We start from the raw sequence: 20,801 nt of genomic DNA, 5'->3' as shown, positions 1-20,801 counted from the left end.
ACATGTTTGTTGCAAAGAGCTCGAGACGCTTAGAGAACAAGTCTGTTCCCTTGAGGCTAGAGTTGCAGACTTGAAGGAGCTGAGGGAAGACACAGGTACATAGAGGACACCAACAGGGACACTGTAGAGAAGTCCCACCTCCAGTCTTGGCAGCCCCTATGCTGCCTTGGAGAATGGAGGTTTCCTAAAAAGGTGATCACCACCCTGGTGATACAGGAGATGCAGATGCAATATCCTCTTGGACTGAGGATCTATCTCCACCCCAGAAGGGGGAAACTAGGATTGCCATTGTAGAGAGCGATTCAATCATTAGGCATGTGTGACTGGTGGGTGTGAGGATCGCCTTGTCTCTTGCCTGCCTAGTGTGAAGGTGGCGGACCTCATGTGTCACTTAGATAATATATTAGATAGTGCTGGGGAGGAGCTGGCTATCTTGGTAAATGTAGGTACTAATGACATAGGAAAATATGGGAAAGAGGTTCTGGAAGCCAAATTTAGGCTCTTAGGTAGAAAGTTGAAATACAGAACCTCCAGGAAAGCATTTTCAGAAATGCTCCCCGTTCCACAAGCAGGATCCAAGAGCTAGGAAGAGCTCCGTAGTCTCAATGCATGCTTGAGATGATGGTGCAGGGATGAGAGATTTAGATTTGTTAGGAACTGGGTTACCTTCTGGGAAAGGGGGAGCCTATTCCGAAAGGATGGATTCCACCTTAACCGGGATGGAACCAGGCTGCTGGTGCTAATGTTTAAAAAGAAGAGAGCAGCTTTTAAAGTAAGATGGGGGGGGGGGGGGGGGGGAAGCCGACAAATGCCCAAGAGGTGATGATTCAGTGTGGAGTATCCTTGAAGGATACTATTGAATCAGAACATTTAGGAAGTCCCAATAGAGAGGTTTCAATAATGGGAAACAGAGTAAAGTTATCCCTGTCATCACAGCAGCCTGTAGATACAAGGATAAACACACACTTTGAAGTGCTTGTATACAAATGCTAGAAGTTTAAAAAATAAAGTAAGAAAGTTAGAGTATATAGCACTCAATGATGAGATAGATATAATAGGCATCTCAGAGACCTGGTGAAAGGATGACAATCAATGGGACGCTGAGTTAACTAGGTACAAATTATATCGCAATGATAAGAATAGATCAAATTGGAGAGGGGGAGGAGGGTTGCGCTATATTAAGAGGAAATTGAATTAAACAAAATAAACACAGTTAATGTGGAATCCATATGGATAGAAATTACATGTGTGAACAAAAGGAATATGTGAGTAAGATTATACTACCGTCCCCCGAGACAGAATGAGCAGTCAAATGAAATGTTTTCAGAGATTAAGAAATCTGCTAAATTGGGCAACAGTAGGCAACAGTATAATAATGGGCGCCATTTTGACCTTTTTGAAATGTGTGCGGGTCTGTTAGCTCGCAGCAGCACTGATCAAAGTTTACACCTTTACCTTTGACGCAGCTTTTCAATAGAGAAACGGGGACACCCTGTTGTGTTTTGAAGGGGTCTGGCCGCATGTAAATCGGAGGAGATCAACAGCTGAGCAGTAATATCGCTGGAGCCCAAGTGTGAAGCTCCTTTTTTTGTTTTGAAATAAGGAGTGCTGGTGCTTGGATGTGTTTGGATTGTCAGCACATTTTTGTGAATTAGTTCAGTCTGAAGCATTTATTATTGGACTATAAATGATTGGAAGTAAAGCTATTTTGGAGTTGTAGCATCATATTGGAGTTTTTTTGAGGACCCATGAAGCCCTTTAACTGATGTTCCTTTTTTTCTCCAATTTTTATATTGGTGTTCCTCTATTTTGATCAATAAGGGTTTTGCATATTCGAGCTTGCCTGAATTAGGTGTCTAGCATAAAATAATTTTTTGCTCTATACGAGTATATGATTGATGTTATATGCGTCTCATTTTATGATGGTAAAATTATGTTCTTACCTGTTAATTTTCTTTCTTTTAGAAGCAGCAGATGAATCCAGAGACAAGTGGGATAGCTCACATCGACCAGCAGGTGGAGATAGAGAAACTGATTAACAGTTGGTCTTATAGCCTGGTGTTCCTCTTGTTTATTCAGTTATGTGCCTTGCCCAAGCATCCCGAGATAGGATAATGAGCATCCAAAATAAAAAAACTTCATTCCAGTAGTGAATGTTTAAATCAGAAATGTAAGAATACAATTACCAACAATACCTCAACTGAAAAAATTCAGCCTAACACACAGACAGATAGTCCACAGGGGTGGGACTCTGGATTCATCTGCTGCTTCTAAAGGAAAGAAAATTAACAGGTAAGAACATAATTTTACCTTCCTTAGAAAAGCAGCAGATGAATCCAGAGACAAGTGGGATGTAGCAAAGCAAACTCAAACTGGGTGGGAAGCCAATGCCGCCTCTGTAATCACCGACGCGCCAAAACTAGCCTCTGCACGAGCAGCCACGTCCAAACGGTAATGCTTCGAAAAGGTATTCCCAGACGACCATGTAGCCGCCCAGCAAATATCCTCCAAAGACAGACCACCGGACTCCGCCCACGACGTAGCCAATGCTCGAGTCGAATGAGCACGAAGCTGCTCCGGTACTTGCTTCCCCGTCAACAAATAAGCCGAAGCAATAGTTTCTTTGACCCAACGAGCAATGGAAGCTTTAGAAGCAGCCATACCCTTGTTTTTACCCGCGAATAAGACGAATAGGTGATCCGACCTACGAAAGTCGTTAGTCACCCCCAAATAATGTAGAACCATCCGGCGCACATCCAGTAGACGCAACGACGAGAATCGCTTTCCCCAATCCTCCTTCCGAAAGGCCGGGAGGAATAAACTCTGGTTCACATGGAAAGAAGAAATCACCTTAGGGAGGAAGGACGGCACTGTCCGCACAGACACTCCGGTATCCGAAATACGTAAAAAGGGTTCTCTGCAAGATAGCGCCTGTAGTTCCGACACTCGCCTTGCAGAAGCCATAGCCACCAAAAACACCGTTTTTAACATGACATCCTTCAATGTAGCCGCAGACAAAGGCTCAAAATGTGCCGCTTGCAAGTTCCCAAGGACAAGTTTAAGACTCCACGCTGGACAGGTTCGCCTTACCAGAGGGCGGATATGGTGAACCCCCTTGAGGAATCGGACCACGTCCGGCTGCGATGTGAGCGTCGAGCGAGACACCCGGCCCCTGTAACAGGCAATGGCTGCCACCTGAACCTTCAGAGAGTTATAGGCTAACCCTTTAGTTAAGCCCTCCTGCAGAAAAGAAAGAATAGCCGACAGAGATGCCTGGAAGGGCGCAATACCCTGCTTTCCGCACCATGCCTCAAAAATTTTCCAGACTCTAGCATAGGAGGCAGAAGTAGAAATCTTCTTAGCTTGCAGAAGAGTGGCAATAACTTGTTCCGAATAGCCCCTATCTTTCAGCCGCGACCGTTCAATAGCCAGGCCGTAAGACCAAATTGGGCCGGATTTTCCATGGAGATTGGACCCTGAGTCAGTAAGTCCGGAGTCACCTGGAACTTTATCCGATCGCCTGCTGAAAGTTGAATTAGATCCGCGTACCAAGGTCGAGGCGGCCAATCCGGAGCCACCAGGATCACTCTGCCCCGAAAGAGAGAGATGCGTTGTAACACTCGACCTATCATTGGCCAAGGAGGAAATACATACAGAAGGGAATTCGGAGGCCACGGGAGAGCTAACACGTCCACCCCCTCTGAGCCCTTCTCCTTGCGTCTGCTGAAAAACCGAGGCAGCTTTGCATTGCGGGATGAGGCCATGAGATCCATCTCTGGAAGCCCCCACCGAAGGACCATCAGATCGAACGCCCGAGTAGAAAGTTCCCATTCGCCTGGATCGAGAAGATTTCTGCTGAGGAAGTCCGCCTGAACGTTTTCGTGAGCCGCAATGTGTGCCGCTGTAAGAAGAGGAACATGCATCTCCGCCCACCGAAACAGCATCATTGCCTCCCCGGCTAACTGAGAACTCCAGGTACCCCCCTGACGATTGACATATGCCACCGCCGTGACACTGTCCGAAAAGACCCTGGTCGGACGGTCCTGAATCAGAGACTGAAACGCCCGAAGCGCAAGCCTGATAGCTCTCAACTCCAGCAAATTGATTGAACACTGGGCCTCCTCCGAGGACCACACCCCCTGCACTGAAGTTTGCAGGCACTGAGCCCCCTAGCCCAGAAGACTGGCATCCGTCGTAATCACGACCCAATCTGGCATAGCTAGCGGCATGCCCCGGAATAGATGGAACTCGTTTAGCCACCACTGCATGCTGCGAGCCGCCCGAGGACACCACTGGAGACGCTGATTGTAGTCCTGAGATGCCGGGGACCATCGAGAAAGAAGAGACTGCTGTAATGGCCTCATGTGGAACCAAGCCCAGAGAACCACCTCCAGAGTCGCCACCATCGAGCCCAGAACCTGTACATAATCCCAAACCCGCGGTCTGGGCGACCCGAGAAGTAGCCGAATCTGAGACTGCAATTTCTCTCCCCCATCTCGGGGTAGAAACACTTTTCCCAGACAAGTGTCGAACCTGACCCCCAGATGCACCAAAGACTGGGACGGGGACAGAGAACTCTTTGGAAAGTTGACGATCCACCCCAACGACTGAAGGAGAGAGATTACTCTCTGAGTCACCGACAAACTCTCCAGCTTGGAAGAGGCGCGGATCAAAGTATTACAAAAGAACAAACAGAAAGTAGAAATCTACTCACCACCTCACTCTCAGACCGCCCACAGGAAAGCAAGGATATAGCTGGCAATTGTACTGTATGCCGATTCAAAAAAGGCACTGCTCAGCATAGGCATTTTTTTTTTTTTTTAAACTGGAATGAAGAAAAAATAGAGCCCCAAGGCAATCCCTCAATCAACCGGAGGGGAGGGTGGAGAAGGGACCTGGGAGGGCCCAGGTGTAGCTCCCAAAGCCGGCACCGCTCAGCCAGGCACCCCTGTCCTACTGAAGAGAGCTAGTCTCAACAGAGGAATAGAAGTGAACACCAATTCACCCGGCACAGCCCGAATCCAGGAGCTAGAGAGATAGCTCCAACCCCTGCTGGGAGATAGAGCAAACTGAATAAACAAGAGGAACACCAGGCTATAAGACCAACTGTTAATCAGTTTCTCTATCTCCACCTGCTGGTCGATGTGAGCTATCCCACTTGTCTCTGGATTCATCTGCTGCTTTGCTAAGGAAATAGTGATTTCAACTACCCCAACATTGACTAGATCAGTGTTTTTAAACCTTTTTACACCCATGGACCTGCAGAAATAAAATAATTATTTGGTGGACCGGCAAACTACTAGAACTAAAATTTTAAAACCCCGTTTCCGCCCCATCTCCGCGAGCTCAGTCCCCGCAAATCATCTGATCCCATCCACACAAGCCTCAGTTATGATTTTATATTGAATGTATTTTATTAAAGTATAAAAAGAAACAATATTCTGTACAATTGTCATTTTATAAATACAAATAATACAGAGCAAGGATCAACAAAACCTCTGTCTCCCCTCCCCTTCACATATATCCCCATTACTATCAAGAAAACTGAACAAGCCAAATTATTACAGAATGCTACACAGAAATATCATGCTAGCAGAATACTGCAGTCACACATGACAGGAATAGTTTTAGGGGAGTGCAACTAGAGCAACTGCCCCCTGGTCAGAATGCCCTAAGCCAGCTGAAAGCTAAAGAAGCACTGCCTGGGCTTTGCAGTCCCCAGTTAAGTCTAACACCAGCTCTAGCAGGATATATATTTCAAATCTGATATATTCTAACCACAAAATAGAAATAAAATTATTTTTTTCTACCTTTTGTCATCTCTGGTTTCTGCTTTCGTCTTCTTTTCACTCTCTTCCTTCCAGCGTCTGCCCTCTCTGTCTCTTCAATCCAGCATCTGCCCCTTCCATCCACGGTCTGTCCTCTCCCCCTTCCATATGGTATCTATCTTCTTTCTATGCCCCTCTCCCCTTTCCATCCAGCCTGAGCTCCCTCTCCTTTTTACATGATTCATTCCCGCTTCACTGCTCTCTTCATTTTTATCTCTCCTACACCAGATCTTCCATCGTTGTCCCTCTCTGCTTATTTTTCTGCTGACCCCTTCCCATCATCAATCTCTCTACTTTCTCATGCCTGTCTCTCCCCTTCCCCTCCTTCCCCTCCTCTAATCTCCCTACCAGCTGTTTCCTTCCTTTTTTCCTTCTTCCTTCCCTCCTCCTCCTGTCCAGCAGTAACTCTCTTCCCTTCCTCCCCTCCCAGCAGTATTTCTCCTTCCCTCCAGGTCCAATAGCAGCTGTCCCTTTTTTTCCCTTGCCCAGCAGCTTCCCAGACTCCTTTCCCTCCCCTCCTCCCAGCAGCATCTCTCCTTCTCCCTCTCCAGTAGCAGCTGTCCCTTTTTCCCCTTGCCCAGCAGCTTCCCAGACTCCAATAGTGGCTTTCTCCCCTCCCAGCAGCTCTCCTTACTTCCCAACGCAGCGATTCAGGAAGGCAGCCTCGGGTCCTTTGTTGGGTTGCGCCATCTCTGAGGAAAGAGGAAATTGCATCATCAGAGGCAGCCGCAACTCAGCAAAAGCCCCAAGGCTGCCTTCGTGAATCGCTGCGCTGGTAAGTAAAGGAGAACTGCAGAGAGGGGAGAAAGCTACTGTCGGAGGCTCCCCATGATCTCTCCGGCCCAGCACAGACCAGCTGAAAATAACTCGTTGATCTTGCTGGCCCTACGCGGACTGGCAGGAAATTGAAGTTAGTCAATCTTGCCGGCCCTGTACGGACCGGCAGAAATTTCCTGCGGACCGGTGGTTGAACAGTGGACTAGATAAATGTTACATCAGGGAGTGCAAGGGAGGTAAAATTCCTAGATGTCAAACGACTGCTTCTTGGAGCAATTGGTCTAGAAACAGATAAGAGGGGGAGCTATTATAGATTTAGTCCTTAGTGGAATGCAGGACATAGTACAGGAAATAACTGTATTGAGTCCGCTGGGAACAGGGATCATAACATGATCAAATTTGAGCTGATAAATGGAGTGACGTCGCTATAAAAATGTACTGTAGTGGCATTTAATTTTCACAAGGATGACTGTGATAAAATAAGGAAAATGGTTTAAAAGAGTCTGCTGCAAAAGTCAGAAGTGTAAACCAGGTGTGGATGTTGTTTAAAAATACCATTGTGGAAGCCCAAGCCAGATGCATTCCACATTATTAAAAAAGGTGGAAAAAGAGAAAACAAGAACCGGTGTGATTAAAAGGCGAAGTGAAAGAGGCTATTACACCCAAGAAATCATCACTTAAAGAATGAAAAAAGGACCCCAATGAAGAAAATAAAAAGATACATGAGCACTGGCAACTTAGATGCAAAGCATTGATAAAGAAAGCTAAACAAGAATATGAAGAACAACTTGCCAAAAGGGCAAAAACTCATAGCAACAATTTTTTTTAGATACATCAAAAGCAGAAAACCTATGAGGGAATCCATGGGATCGATGAATGCTCGAGGAGTAAAAGATGTGCTTAGGGAGGATAAAACCATAGCAGAGACTGAATGAATTCTTTACATAGTAACATAGTAAATGATGGCAGATAAAGACCTGAGTGGTCCATCCACAGAAAATGATGTAAGAAATCTTTCTGAACCGGAAATGGTTTTCAAGAGTGATGAGGCAGAGGAACTGAAAGAAATCTCAGTGAACCTCGAAGACATACTAAGCCCAATCAACAAGTTAAAGAGTGACAAATCACCTGCACCAGATGGCATACATCCCAGGGTTCAGAAAGAACTCAAACATGAAATTGCTAAACTACTGTTAGTGATCTGTAACCTCTTGCTAAAATCGACTGTAGTACTTTATTTATTTTATTTATTTATTCAATTTTCTATACCGTTCTCCCAAGAGAGCTCAGAACGGTTTACATTAATTTATTCAGGTACTCAAGCATTTTTCCCTATCTGTCCCGGCAGGCTCACGTGGCCAATGTTACACCGATAAGCCTGATCTCGATGCCGTGCAAAATAGTGGAAACAGTAAAAAAATAATAATTGTGGAACATGTAGAAAAACATGATTTAATGAGAGAGTCAGCATGGGTTCAGCTGAGATAGGGCATGCCTCACCAATTTGCTTGACTTCTTTGAAGGAATGAATACATATGTGGATAAAAAGGAGAGCCAGTTGATGTTGCACATCTAGATTTCCAGAAAGCTTTTGACAAAGTTCCTCATGAGATAGGAGGCAATATTCAATTGTGGATTAGGAATTGTTATCAGATAGATAACAGAGGGTAGATTTAAATGGTCGCAGGGGTCTGTACTCCGACCGGTGTTATTTAACTTATTTATAAAAGATCAGGAAACTGGAACGATGAGTGAGGTGATTAAATTTGCAGATGACACTACTGTTCAAGGTTGTTAAAACGCATGCGGATTGTGAAAAATTGCAGGCAGACCTTAGGAAATTGGAAGACTGGGTATCCAAGTGGCAGATGAAATTTAATGTGGACAAATGCAAAGTGATGCACATTGGGGAGAATAACTCAAATCAGTTACCGGATTGCAAGGGTTCACCTTGGGGGTTAACGCCCAAGAAAAGGATCTGGGTGTCATCATAGACAATACGATGAAACCTTCTGCCCAATGTGCAGCGGTGGCCAAAAAAGCAAACAGGATGCTAGAAATTATTAAAAAAGGGATGGTTAACAAGACTAAAAATGTTATAATGCCCCTGTATTGCGCCATGGTGCAACTTCATCTGGAGTATAGCATTCAATTCTAGTCTTCTTATCTCAAGAAAGATACAGCGGTGCTAGAAAAGGCTTGGAATAGAGACAGCTGAGGGGAGATATGATTGAAGTCTATAAAATCCTGAGTGGAGTAGAACAAGTGGATTGATTTTTTACTCAGTCAAAAATGACAAAGACTAGGGAATACTTGAAGTTAGAGTGAAATACTTTTAAAACCAATATGAGGACATTTTTTTTCATTCAGAGAATAGTTAAGCTCTGGAACACATTGCCAGCGGTTGTGGTAAGAGCGGATAGCGTAGCTGGTTTTAAGAAAGGTTTGGACAATTTCCTGGAGGAAAAGTCCATAGTCTTGTTATTGAGAAAGACATGGGGGAAGTCACTGCTTGCCCTGGATCGATAGCATGGAATGTTGCTACTCCTTGGGTTTTGGCCAGGTACTAGGACCTGGATTGGCTACCGTGAGAACAGGCCACTGAGTTTGACCCAGTAAGGCTATTCTTATGTTTTTATGATGCTGTGGAAATTACATATATAATGTGTACTTTAATCTCTCTCATAAATGTCAAAATATTACAACCTTTACAACACCAATTAATGATTAATATGATATTCAGGAGACATTTGTTGATCTTTTTACAGGACAAAGTTGCCACATTTGTGGAGTATATGACAGAGCCCCACAGCTTAATGTGCATTAAATTAATTCCTAAAACAAAATCATAGATATTTCTACGTACCTTTCTTCATCAGTTTCATCCTCAGTCAAATTTTCACCCTACAATACAAAAAAAAGTTCTAAAGTTAAACAATTAACTCACAATTTGTGACCGACTGACTGTCTTCAGAGAAACCCACTTACAGGTCCTTCTATCTAGGACAGGGGTCTGCAACCTGCAGCTTGCAAGCCACAAGTGGCTCCTTCTATCATGTGGTTGCGGCTCTCCAGGTCCTGATCCTTTAATCTCCCTCCCAACTCCATGATTCCACCCCCTCCCCCCCGGGGACTACTGTGGTACCTGGAAGTTCAGCGGGAGTCTTCATGGTAGGAGAGCGGCTCCATCGCTTCTGCCTCCTCATGGCTGCTTTCTAAAATGGCAGCTGACAGTACAACAGGAAATGCCACGAGCAGCTGAGAAAGGTCACAGCAGCCATTTTAGAATTCAGCTACAAAAGGGCCACCCTCCTGCCATGAAGACCCCCCCCTGCTGGACCACCAGGTACCTTGGTAGGCCTGGGGGAGGGGGGAATTGTGTGGTTGGGTGATTAAAGGGTCAGGGCCTAGAGAGGAGAGAGAACCTTGGCTATGGGTTAGAGGAAGAGAGGTGTAGAGACCTGTGAGGAGTTAGAGGGAAGAAAGAGAAGTTAGATCTTGGGGAAGGAAGAGTGTGAGAGATTTAGAATCTCTCAAACTCCCTTCTCTACCCATTGCGGCTCTTTGTAAATCTTGGGTTAAATTTTTAGGATAAATTGGCTCTTTGCTTTAAAAGGTTACCAACTCTTGGTCTAGGAAAACACCCAATTCCTCACACCTGGGCAACATCAGATGAACCCTGAGCAAATAAACCCCTCCAGCTTAGTAAAACTTTCTAAAAGTCTGTGCATGCACATGACTTAATGTATCATGGGGCACTTCCTAGGAAACTGCAATATCTGAGTTTAAGAGAGGACACGCAAGAAAAAGGAAGAAAGGTATGCAAACAATCATATCCTACTGTCCACAGAGAACACCTATTTCAAGTAAGATTTCCCCGAGGACAAGCAAGATAGCAAGTTCTCACAGCTGGAATCCCTTGGCTGCACATTGCTTTCAACACAAAAATAAGAAAAAAATATGAAAGTTGCTGCCAGTAGATAGACACCAAAAGTTGTGGGATTTTTTTTTTTTTTTTTGTTGCGACAATGGTCCTTTTCTAGTTATGCATTTTTATGGGTTTTTTTTAAAAGCACCTGGAAACCAGTTTCTCCCTAGGGAGACAGAACTGAATTCGACAACCTCAGATTGTTCCCAGATCTGGCCAAAAGGAATGAAGGTCCCAGCACGGAACCAGAGCATCAAGACAGAGCACGAGATGCGACCTCCCGAGCCCCCAGGTAGGCTGAGGAGAAGCCTCCTAATAGGAAAAGTCACTCCCCCCCCCTCCCCGGTCTCTCTTGGCAGTCTAGTAGCGGCATCCAAGTCCACACACCAACACTTCTCAACCGCCAGTCTGCAAAACAATGCCTCTATGTCTTCCAGTCCATAGGTACAAAAAGGTTGAAAAACACTGCACTAGAAGTCAAGACTGCTTAGGCATAAGTGAAAGAGAAAACAAACAGTCTGCTAGCCAACTGATAAATGTACACTTGGGAAAGGTGATGCCAGGTTTGCTGGGATCAAACCCAACAAAAATCAGGGTGAACTTTCTAAGGGCTTTAGTCCATTTCAAGTCAAAAGCCAGGCTTCATTTGCAATGCAAAGTGTTTAAGATGCATTTATCATTGTGGGCCTATGACCTAGGAAAAATATTCTGGGATGACAAGATTATTAAGGTGAATATCACCACCAACTCAAACTCTAAATGGGCTCACAGAAAAAGCACAGTTACTTACCCTAACAGGTGTTATCCAGGGACAGCAGGCAGATATTCTTGACTGATGGGTGACGGCACCAACGGAGCCCCGGTACGGACAATTTTAGAGTGATTGCACTCTAAGAACTTTAGAAAGTTCTAGCTAGGCCGCACCGTGCGTGCGCGAGTGCCTTCCCGCCCGACGGAGGCGCGCGGTCCCCAGTTAGGATAAGCCAGCTAAGAAGCCAACCCGGGGAGGTGGGAGGGACACAAGAATATCTGCCTGCTGTCCCTGGATAACACCTGTTACGGTAAGTAACTGTGCTTTATCCCAGGACAAGCAGGCAGCATATTCTTGACTGATGGGTGACCTCCAAGCTAACAAAAAGAGGGATGGAGGGAAGGTTGGCCATTAGGAAAACAAATTTTGTAAAACAGATTGGCCGAAGTGTCCATCCCGTCTGGAGAATGCATCCAGACAATAGTGAGATGTAAAAGTATGAACTGAGGACCAAGTAGCAGCCTTGCAGATTTCCTCAATGGAAGTGGAACGGAGGAAAGCTACAGACGCTGCCATAGCTCTAATCTTGTGGCCCGTGACAGAACCTTCCAGTGTCAGGCCCGACTGAGCATAACAGAAAGAAACGCAAGCAGCAAGCCAATTGGACAGGGTGCGTTTAGATACAGGATGACCCAACTTGTTAGGATCAAAGGACAAAAACAGTTGAGGAGATCTGTGAAGTTTGGTGCGTTCAAGATAGTAAGCCAGAGCACGTTTACAATCCAAGGTATGCAAAGCCTGTTCACCTGGATTAGAATGAGGCTTTGGGAAAAAAACAGGTAGGACGATGGATTGGTTAAGATGAAACTCAGACACAACCTTAGGAAGGAATTTTGGATGTGTACGGAGGACGACCTTATCATGGTGAAAAACAGTGAAAGGTGGATCAGCCACCAGTGCATGGAGCTCACTGACCCTCCTGGCAGAAGTGAGAGCTATAAGAAAGACCACTTTCCAAGTTAAAAATTTAAAATGCGTTGTGGCCAAAGGCTCGAAAGGAGGTTTCATTAACGCAGAAAGAACCACATTAAGATCCCATACAACAGGAGGGGCCCTAAGAGGTGGCTTCACATTGAAAAGGCCCTTCATGAACCTAGAAACCAAGGGATGAGCTGAGAGGGGTTTTCCATGAATCGGCTCATGAAAAGCTGCAATAGCACTGAGGTGAACTCTTATCGAAGAGGATTTAAGACCAGAGTCAGATAAGGATAAAAGATAGTCCAACACCAGTCCCACTGCTGTAGACATGGGATTATGGTGATGTAAAAAGCACCAGGAAGAAAACCGAGACCACTTTTGTTGGTAACATTGAAGAGTAGACGGTTTTCTGGAGGCATCAATAATAGAACGGACAGGCTGAGAAAGGAGAGAGTGAGCCGAAGTCAGCCCGAGAGATACCAAGCTGTCAGGTGCAGAGACTGTAAGCTGGGATGAAGTAGAGTTTGCTGATGCTGTGTAAGCAGTGAAGGAAACAGAGGAAGAGGTATGGGTTCCCTGGAACTGAGTTGAAGCAGAAGGGAGAACCAATGCTGCCTGGGCCACCGTGGAGCGATGAGAATCATGGTGGCTTGTTCCCTCTTGAGCTTGAATAATGTGTGCAGCATGAGCGGAAGAGGAGGAAATGCATAAAGGAAGAGATTGGTCCAATCCAGGAGAAATGCATCGGGTTCCAGACGGTGAGGAGAGTAAAGTCTGGAGCAAAACAGGGGCAGTTGATGGTTGTGAGGAGCTGCAAAAAGATCCACCTGAGGTGTGCCCCATTGAGAGAAAATGGACTGGAGAGTCGAGGGGTCGAGAGTCCATTCGTGAGGTTGAAGAATTCTGCTGAGATTGTCTGCTAAGCAATTCTGTTCCCCTTGGATGTAGACTGCCTTCAGGAATAGGTGACGAGCAGTCGCCCAGGTCCAAATCCTTTGAGCTTCCTGACACAAGAGACGGGATCCCGTCCCTCCCTGTTTGTTGATGTAGTACATTGCAACTTTGCAAATGAGTAGTACCTGAGGAAAAAGGAGATGTTGAAAAGCTTTGAGGGCGTAAAACATCGCTCTGAGTTCCAGGAAATTGATGTGGTGTTTCTTTTCCTGGGCAGACCAGAACCCCTGAGTTTGGAACTCGTTCAAGTGAGCTCCCCATGCATAGGGGGAGGAATCCGTGGTGATGACCAGTTGATGAGGAGGTAGATGGAACAGTAGACCTCTGGATAGATTTGAAGATGTCAACCACCAAAGAAGCGACTGCCGAAGAGACGAGGTCACAGATATGAGTTGTGAACACGGATCCGTCGCTTGAGACCATTGAGTCGCTAGGGCCCATTGAGGAGTACGCAGGTGGAGATGTGCAAAGGGGGTGACATGCACTGTGGAGGCCATGTGTCCCAGAAGTACCATCATGTGATTTGCAGAGATGGAAGTTAGCTGCCATACCTGTTGACAGAGATGAAGAATGGTGTGAAGGCGATTTTCTGGAAGAAACGCCCTCATCCGAACAGTATCTAGAATGGCTCCGATGAATTGAAGTCGCTGAGTTGGAATAAGGTGCGACTTGGATAGATTGATTTCGAATCCCAATAGTCGAAGAAAGAGAATGGTCTGATTGGTGGCAATCTGAACGGCCAGAGGAGAATGAGCCTTGATGAGCCAGTCGTCCAGATAAGGGAAGACTTGAAAGTTGTGGGAGCGGAGATAAGCTGCGACCACAATCAGACATTTGGTGAATACCCTGGGAGAGGAGGCTAGGCCGAAGGGTAACACCTTGTATTGGTAATGATGTTGGTTGACAAGGAAGCGAAGATATTGTCTGGACGTCAGATGAATCGGGATGTGAGTGTACGCCTCCTTGAGATCGAGGGAACATAGCCAGTCTTCCTGAGAGAGAAGAGGGTATAGGGTGGCCAGAGATAACATCTTGAACTTCTCCTTGACCAGACATTTGTTGAGATCTCTGAGATCTAATATTCGTCTGAGATCTCCGGTCTTTTTGGGTACGAGAAAGTACCGGGAATAAAATCCCAGGCCTTGCTGGTCTTGAGGAACTGGTTCGATGGCATTGAGAAGAAGGAGGGATTGAACCTCCTGAGCGAGGAGGAGGGACTGAGCCTTGTTGGAAGCAGACTCTTTTGGCAGACCTAATGGTGGAGGAGTCTGAAAGTTTAGGGAGTAGCCGTGGGCGATGATAGCAAGTACCCACTGGTCGGAGGTGATTGCTTCCCAGCGAGAAAGAAAAACATGGAGTCGACCTCCTATGGGCTGAGGAAGAGGACAGGAGGGAGGAAGACTGGTAATGCCCTGGAGAAGAGAGTCAAAAGGGCTGTGTCGGCTTAGGTTGAGGAGCAGGCTTTACGGTAGGCTGTTGTTGTTGACGGGCCTGTTGCTGTTGTTGACGCTGTCTGCGAGGTTGAGGAGGATGAGGCTGAGCCGGTCGAGCAGAAAACCTCCTTTGATATGAAGATTGTTGCCTGAATGGACGAGGAGGAGGAGGTTTCTTCTTGTTTTTCAACAAGGTGTCCCACCTAGTTTCATGGGCGGAGAGCTTTTGCGTGGTGGTATCCATGGACTCCCCAAACAGCTCATCCCCTAGGCAGGGTGCATTGGCAAGCCGGTCCTGGTGGTTTACATCCAGGTCTGAGACACGTAACCATGCCAACCTTCTCATTGCCACAGACATAGCAGTAGCCCGTGATGTCAGTTCAAAAGTATCATAAATTGAACGGACCATAAACTTTCTGAGTTGCAAAAGACTAGAGGTACATTGCTGAAAAGCAGGAAGTTTACGGTCCGGAATATACTTTTGAAAAGAGGTCACCTGTTGGATGAGATGCTTCAGGTAAAAAGAGAAGTGGAATGCGTAATTACCTGAACGGTTGGCCAACATCACATTTTGGTAAAGGCGTTTCCCAAATTTATCCATGGCCTTTCCTTCTCTGCCAGGAGGGACAGAGGCGTATACACTAGCTCCTGCAGATTTCTTCAGGGTTGACTCCACCAGCAGAGATTCATGGGGAAGTTGGTGTTTGTCAAATCCAGGAATTGGAATCACTTTATAAAGAGATTCCAGTTTTCTTGGGGCTCCTGGGATCGTCAAAGGAGTTTCCAAATTCTTATAAAAAGTTTCCCTCAAGATGTCATGGAGGGGTAACTTCAAAAACTCTTTAGGAGGTTGGTCAAAATCCAAAGCATCCAGAAATGCCTTGGATTTTTTAGAGTCAGACTCTAAAGGAATAGAAAGGGTGTCTGACATCTCCTTTAAAAATTTGGTGAAGGAGGAGTGCTCTGGCTTAGCAGCAGGATCCTGCACCGATGGGTCATCCTCATCAGATGAATAATCTTCCTCGGTACCAAGGGGATCATCAGAGTCGTCCCACAAGTCAGGGTCCCGTACCGATTGGAGACGGCCCTGAGAAAGTGGAGTAGATGTTTCAGTATGCTTAGTCTTGCGTACCGATTTCCCTGAACGGGTGGAGACGGTACCTGGGGAGTGTAGTACGGTACGGGGTTCAGAGAACGGTACCGGTTCAGAAATCGTAGGAGTAGTACACCGCTTCGGTTCCGCTGACAAAACAGGCATGGACAGAGATTTATGCGGTGCCGATAAAGTCGATGTCAATAAAAGAGGCTGATCGACAGTCGGCACCGAAGGCTCACTAGGTACCGACACTGGAAGATTCGGAGTCAACAGAGCCGGAAGCAAGTGTTGGAGTTGCTCCTTAAGTTGGACCTGGAGGATAGAGGCAATGCGCTCATCCAACGTTGGTCCCGATGGCACCGGTACCGGTTTTTTCTTGCTCGGTACCTTCGGTGCCGCTCGACGCTCGGGTGAAGTCGATGCCGATGACGAGGCAGTGACTTCGATGGGAGCGGAGCGTTTACGGGGCCGGCGCTCAGTCTGCAGGACTTGGCTCACTGCATGCTCGACTGGCGGCCCTAGAACAGTAGGGGAAGGCTTCTTAGCCGGCTTACCTACAGGAGTCGACACCGGCGATGTATCTTGCGGTGCCGAGACAGTCGGTGTCGATTTGGAGGAAGTCGTCGACATCGATACCGGTGTAACTTCCATAGCGGTACCAAAAAGGATCCACTGTTGAATTTGTTGATTTTTTAACGTTCTCTTTTGTAAAGAACTACAGCGGGTGCAGGTTTCAGCCCTATGGTCCGGACCCAGACACTGGAGGCACCACTTGTGCGGGTCGGAGAGGGATATAGGGCGCGCACACCGCTGACACTTTTTGAAACCCGGTGACGGGGGCATGAATGGAAACACTGCTGTAGCAAAATCGAAGCCCGAGGCTTCGATGGTGCCAACAGGCCCCGCCGGGGCAGATCGAAAAAAAAATGAAAAATAAAACGATCTTTTTTTTTTTTTTTTTTACACAAACGAAATAAAAGATTAAGTAAAAGAAAATATGAAGAGAAAAATATGCGCGAGCGGGAAGGCAAGTGAATAAGAAAAAATTTTCCAACAGCCGTTGGACACACGCGTCTTCTTAGCTCTGCGGAATTAAGAAAACTGGGGACCGCGCACCTCCGTCGGGCAGGAAGGCACTCGCGCACGCACGGTGCGGCCTAGCTAGAACTTTCTAAAGTTCTTAGAGTGCAATCACTCTAAAATTGTCCGTACCGGGGCTCAGTCGGTGCCGTCACCCATCAGTCAAGAATATGCTGCCTGCTTGTCCTGGGATAAATAATATCACTAGTTTAGGGTAGATCATATGGCCCTATTTTATCTACCCTATATTATTGTAACATTATTTACCTGGGGTCAACCAAGAAAACACTTGCTAGACTGTGTTTGGTACAAAACGCATTAGTACGTTTGATTTTCGGCTTGAGAAAGTTTGATCATGTGAGCCCTTTCTTTTTGCAGCTCCACTGGCTTCCTTTTGAAGTCAGTATCATCTTTAAATTTGGTTGTATTTGTTTTAAAGTACTGTTTGGTTTATTACCAACATACCTATCTTCTCAATTGAAATTATTCATGTCAAGTAAGAATACAATCCATCGATGAAAACAAAAACAAAAACTGTGGATACAGATGTTCTGGAGATAATTTATTAAACACTGACATAAAACCATGAAAATTCAATTAAAAAAGTACAATGATAAAAAATACTGTGATAAAAATACAACTGGACCCTACACGGTTCGTGTTTCGGTGAACACGCCTTCCTCAGGGGTCCTAAAAGGAAGAGGTAATAATGAATAATGATAAAGAGAGAAAGATAAGACGTGACTGTGATGCCAATCTGGAGCATGCATATTAGTGTCTATACTCGACTGCAAAATAAAACAAGTGAGCCAAGTGTGACATGCTATATACAGAGGCTTGAAACATCGACAAGAGATATGAGAGGAAAAAGTGCCATAGGTGTGTGTTAACAGTATAAACTTAAGCACAGGAATCTATAAGGTGCCTAAGAGAAGCCATAAGAATGAAAAGTTAACAGAATGAAGAAACCATGGTGCATGTCTAATTTTGAAAACATGAAGAGATATGTGACACAATGTAATGACGAGAAGACATTATACATACCAATGGTTTGCAACCTCACATATAAAGAATTGGACTGAAAACTATGTGTTCATGTCCTATTATGATTTATTCATGTTTGAATACAATGTCTTTTTTATATAGTTTAAAGACAATAGACTGTTTTCAGTCCAATTCTTTATATGTGAGGTTGCAAACTATTGGTATGTATAATGTCTTCTCGTCATTACATTGTGTCACATATCTCTTCATGTTTTAAAAATCAGACACGCACCATGGTTTCTTCATTCTATTAACTTTTCATTCTTATGGCTTCTCTTAGGCACCTTATAGATTCCTGTGCTTAAGTTTATACTCTAATCCTCCTCCTTTTTTTCCTGTGCAATTTAACATAAGGATTTTGAAATTGTTTGGTAGAAGATCAGATATAATAGGATCATCTTCAAATAGTAACCAAGTTTCAGTTAGAAAGAGGCAGGCTATTTGTTTGCTGGTGATCCAGTCATTTATGAGGAATGCTTTGTTTCTAACAGATCTGGTATTAAGATATGCACATGGGATGGAGGTGGTTGCAGCATTTACTGTTGAGTTAGTGGTTTTGATGGTTTTTATTTCCCTTGTTCTTTTTTTAAGGGTATGGTGGTGTCTTTTTTTGCTAAGAGATTACATTAATATGATTTGTAGTGTCTTCTTGCAGGTTGGTGATGTAGGGGAAGGATAGAACAGGGTGGTGGATGGATTGTAATTGAGGGTAGAGAGAGTGAACGTCTTTGATGTTACCGCTTATTAGGTAGATCAGTAGGATTAGTAGGATTCGAGTTCGAACTTCTAGATTCTAAAATGACCGACAACCTAGAAATCCTAGCCTGTAAAATCAATAATACCCAGCTAGAAGAATCCTTATCCAGCATATTATTCTACATCCCGCCTAAAAGCTGGCCCAAAGCCAAAGAAGACTTCTGCGAATTCGTCCTGCACAATTCTATCAGCCCCAACTACAACATCATCACAGGGAACATAAATTTACACCTAGACGAAGAGAACAATACAGATGCAATAGAGCTTAAAAACTTCCTAACTCTACTCAACTACAACATCCCCGTACCCACACAAACTCACGAAAAAGGCCATCATTTAGACTTAGTTGCCATGTCCACAAAGGAAAACCTTGACCCAATCATCTCTGACTGAAGGCACCTGGCATCACGACATCTGGTCCGACCACTTCACCTATTATTTTAAGCTGATCTGGTCACACCGAAAATCTAAAACACGTCTGATGATAAAAAAAGAACATCAAACAAGAGGTTATATTAATCCAGAAGAATACTGGTCAGAATACAAACCGCATACAGTAATAGAGGAAGGAATAGACTTCTGGGACCATTGGAATACAACCAGTACTTCCATCCTAGATAACATCACCCCCATAATTAAAAGCAAAAGCAACGCAAACAAATACAACAAATGGTTCGACACCGAACTATTAAAAATGAAACAAACAGCTAGGCGACTAGAAAGGATTTGGAATAAAACAGGAGAACTGACAGACCGCAACAAATGGAGAGCCTACATAAAAACCTACAAACAACTGATAAAAGACAAACGCAAAGCGTTCTACTCCACCAAAATTAACTTATCATGCAAAGGTTCACAAGGAATCAATACAAAAAAGTTATTCAACATAGTCACAAACCTATTTGACACCACCCGCTACACCACACCTGAGCACAACACGAAGTTACCCACCACGAAGGACCTAGCTCTATATTTTGATTCCAAAACTAAAAATCTAAAAAATAACTGTATAAGCAATAACAACGTAACAATCATCCCCAGCAACTACCAAATAGTTAACTCACATGACAATGAAATACCTACAGACATGATCTGGAGTTCCTTTCTAGATCCAGAATGGAATACCTACACCAAACTCTACAACAAATACTCAATCTCACTGCATCCTAGATACGTGCCCTCCGGAGATTATGAAAGCGGCACCACCAGAATTCAAAATATCACTATTACACTACCTAACCCACAACCTAAAAAATGGGACTTTCCTCACTAACAACGGCCACATAATAATAACCCCCATCCCAAAAAATAGAAAAGAATCCTCAGCACTAATAACAAACTACAGACCAATAGCATCTATCCCATTCATTGTAAAAATCATGGAAGGACTAGTACACACCCAACTAATGGACTACCTTAATCAATTCTCTCTCCTGCATTAAACTCAATCCGGCTTTAGAACCCTATTCAGTACGGAGACAGTAATCGCTGCCATCCTAGACTATCTGCGCCTATTATTTAGTAAAGGCCTCAAAGCCCTGATCATGCAATTCGACATGAGCTCTGCATTTGACTTGGTAGACCATGAGAAAATGATGCAATACTTAGACGCCATTGGTATCAGAGCTGAGGTACTAAACTGGTTTCTTGGCTTCCTCACATCCCGTTCTTACCAGGTACGCTTTAACAACGAACACTCCGACACCTGGAGCAACTCATTCGGAGTGCCACAAGGGTCACCGCTTTCCCCACTGCTTTTCAATATCTACATGTCCTCATTAGGTGTGAAACTAAACTCGGATAAAACCAAATTCTTAATGCTTGAAATGGACAAAATCCCATCCATATCAGACCTGGAAATCAAAACTACCAAATACCCAATCCAGACCTCCCTCAAAATCCTGGGAGTGCTGATAGATAGATGCTGCACTATGCAGACTCAAATCAACAAAACTACCCAAAAAGCATTCTTCACAATGCGCAACTTACGAAAAATAAGGAAATTCTTCGACAAAGAACACTACAGGATCATTGTTCAATCCCTGGTACTAGGACTTGTGGACTACTGCAATATCCTATATCTACCATGTCCTACAAAAATGATCAAAAAACTACAGACCATTCAGAACACGGCTCTCAGATTAATCTATTCCCTCGGAAAATATGACCACATAAC

At 44.8% G+C, this 20,801-nt stretch overlaps 1 protein-coding gene across 4 annotated transcripts in view; it reads right to left on the bottom strand.

The window, feature by feature from the left end:
- ZNF638 (zinc finger protein 638) overlaps positions 1–20,801 on the bottom strand; it is a 570,425-nt gene that overhangs the window by 132,977 nt on the left and 416,647 nt on the right. For all 4 annotated transcript variants that reach the window (XM_033953374.1, XM_033953362.1, XM_033953382.1 and 1 more), the window contains exon 18: positions 9,472–9,509. In XM_033953374.1, the coding sequence (XP_033809265.1) occupies positions 9,472–9,509 (38 nt within the window). The remainder of the gene's footprint in view (positions 1–9,471; positions 9,510–20,801) is intronic.

Source organism: Geotrypetes seraphini, chromosome 1, assembly GCF_902459505.1.
Source record: "Geotrypetes seraphini chromosome 1, aGeoSer1.1, whole genome shotgun sequence".
In the NCBI taxonomy this organism is placed as follows: Eukaryota; Metazoa; Chordata; class Amphibia; order Gymnophiona; family Dermophiidae; genus Geotrypetes; species Geotrypetes seraphini.
Note: the sequence above shows the minus strand (reverse complement) of the source record. Positions and strands in the feature narration are given on the sequence as shown.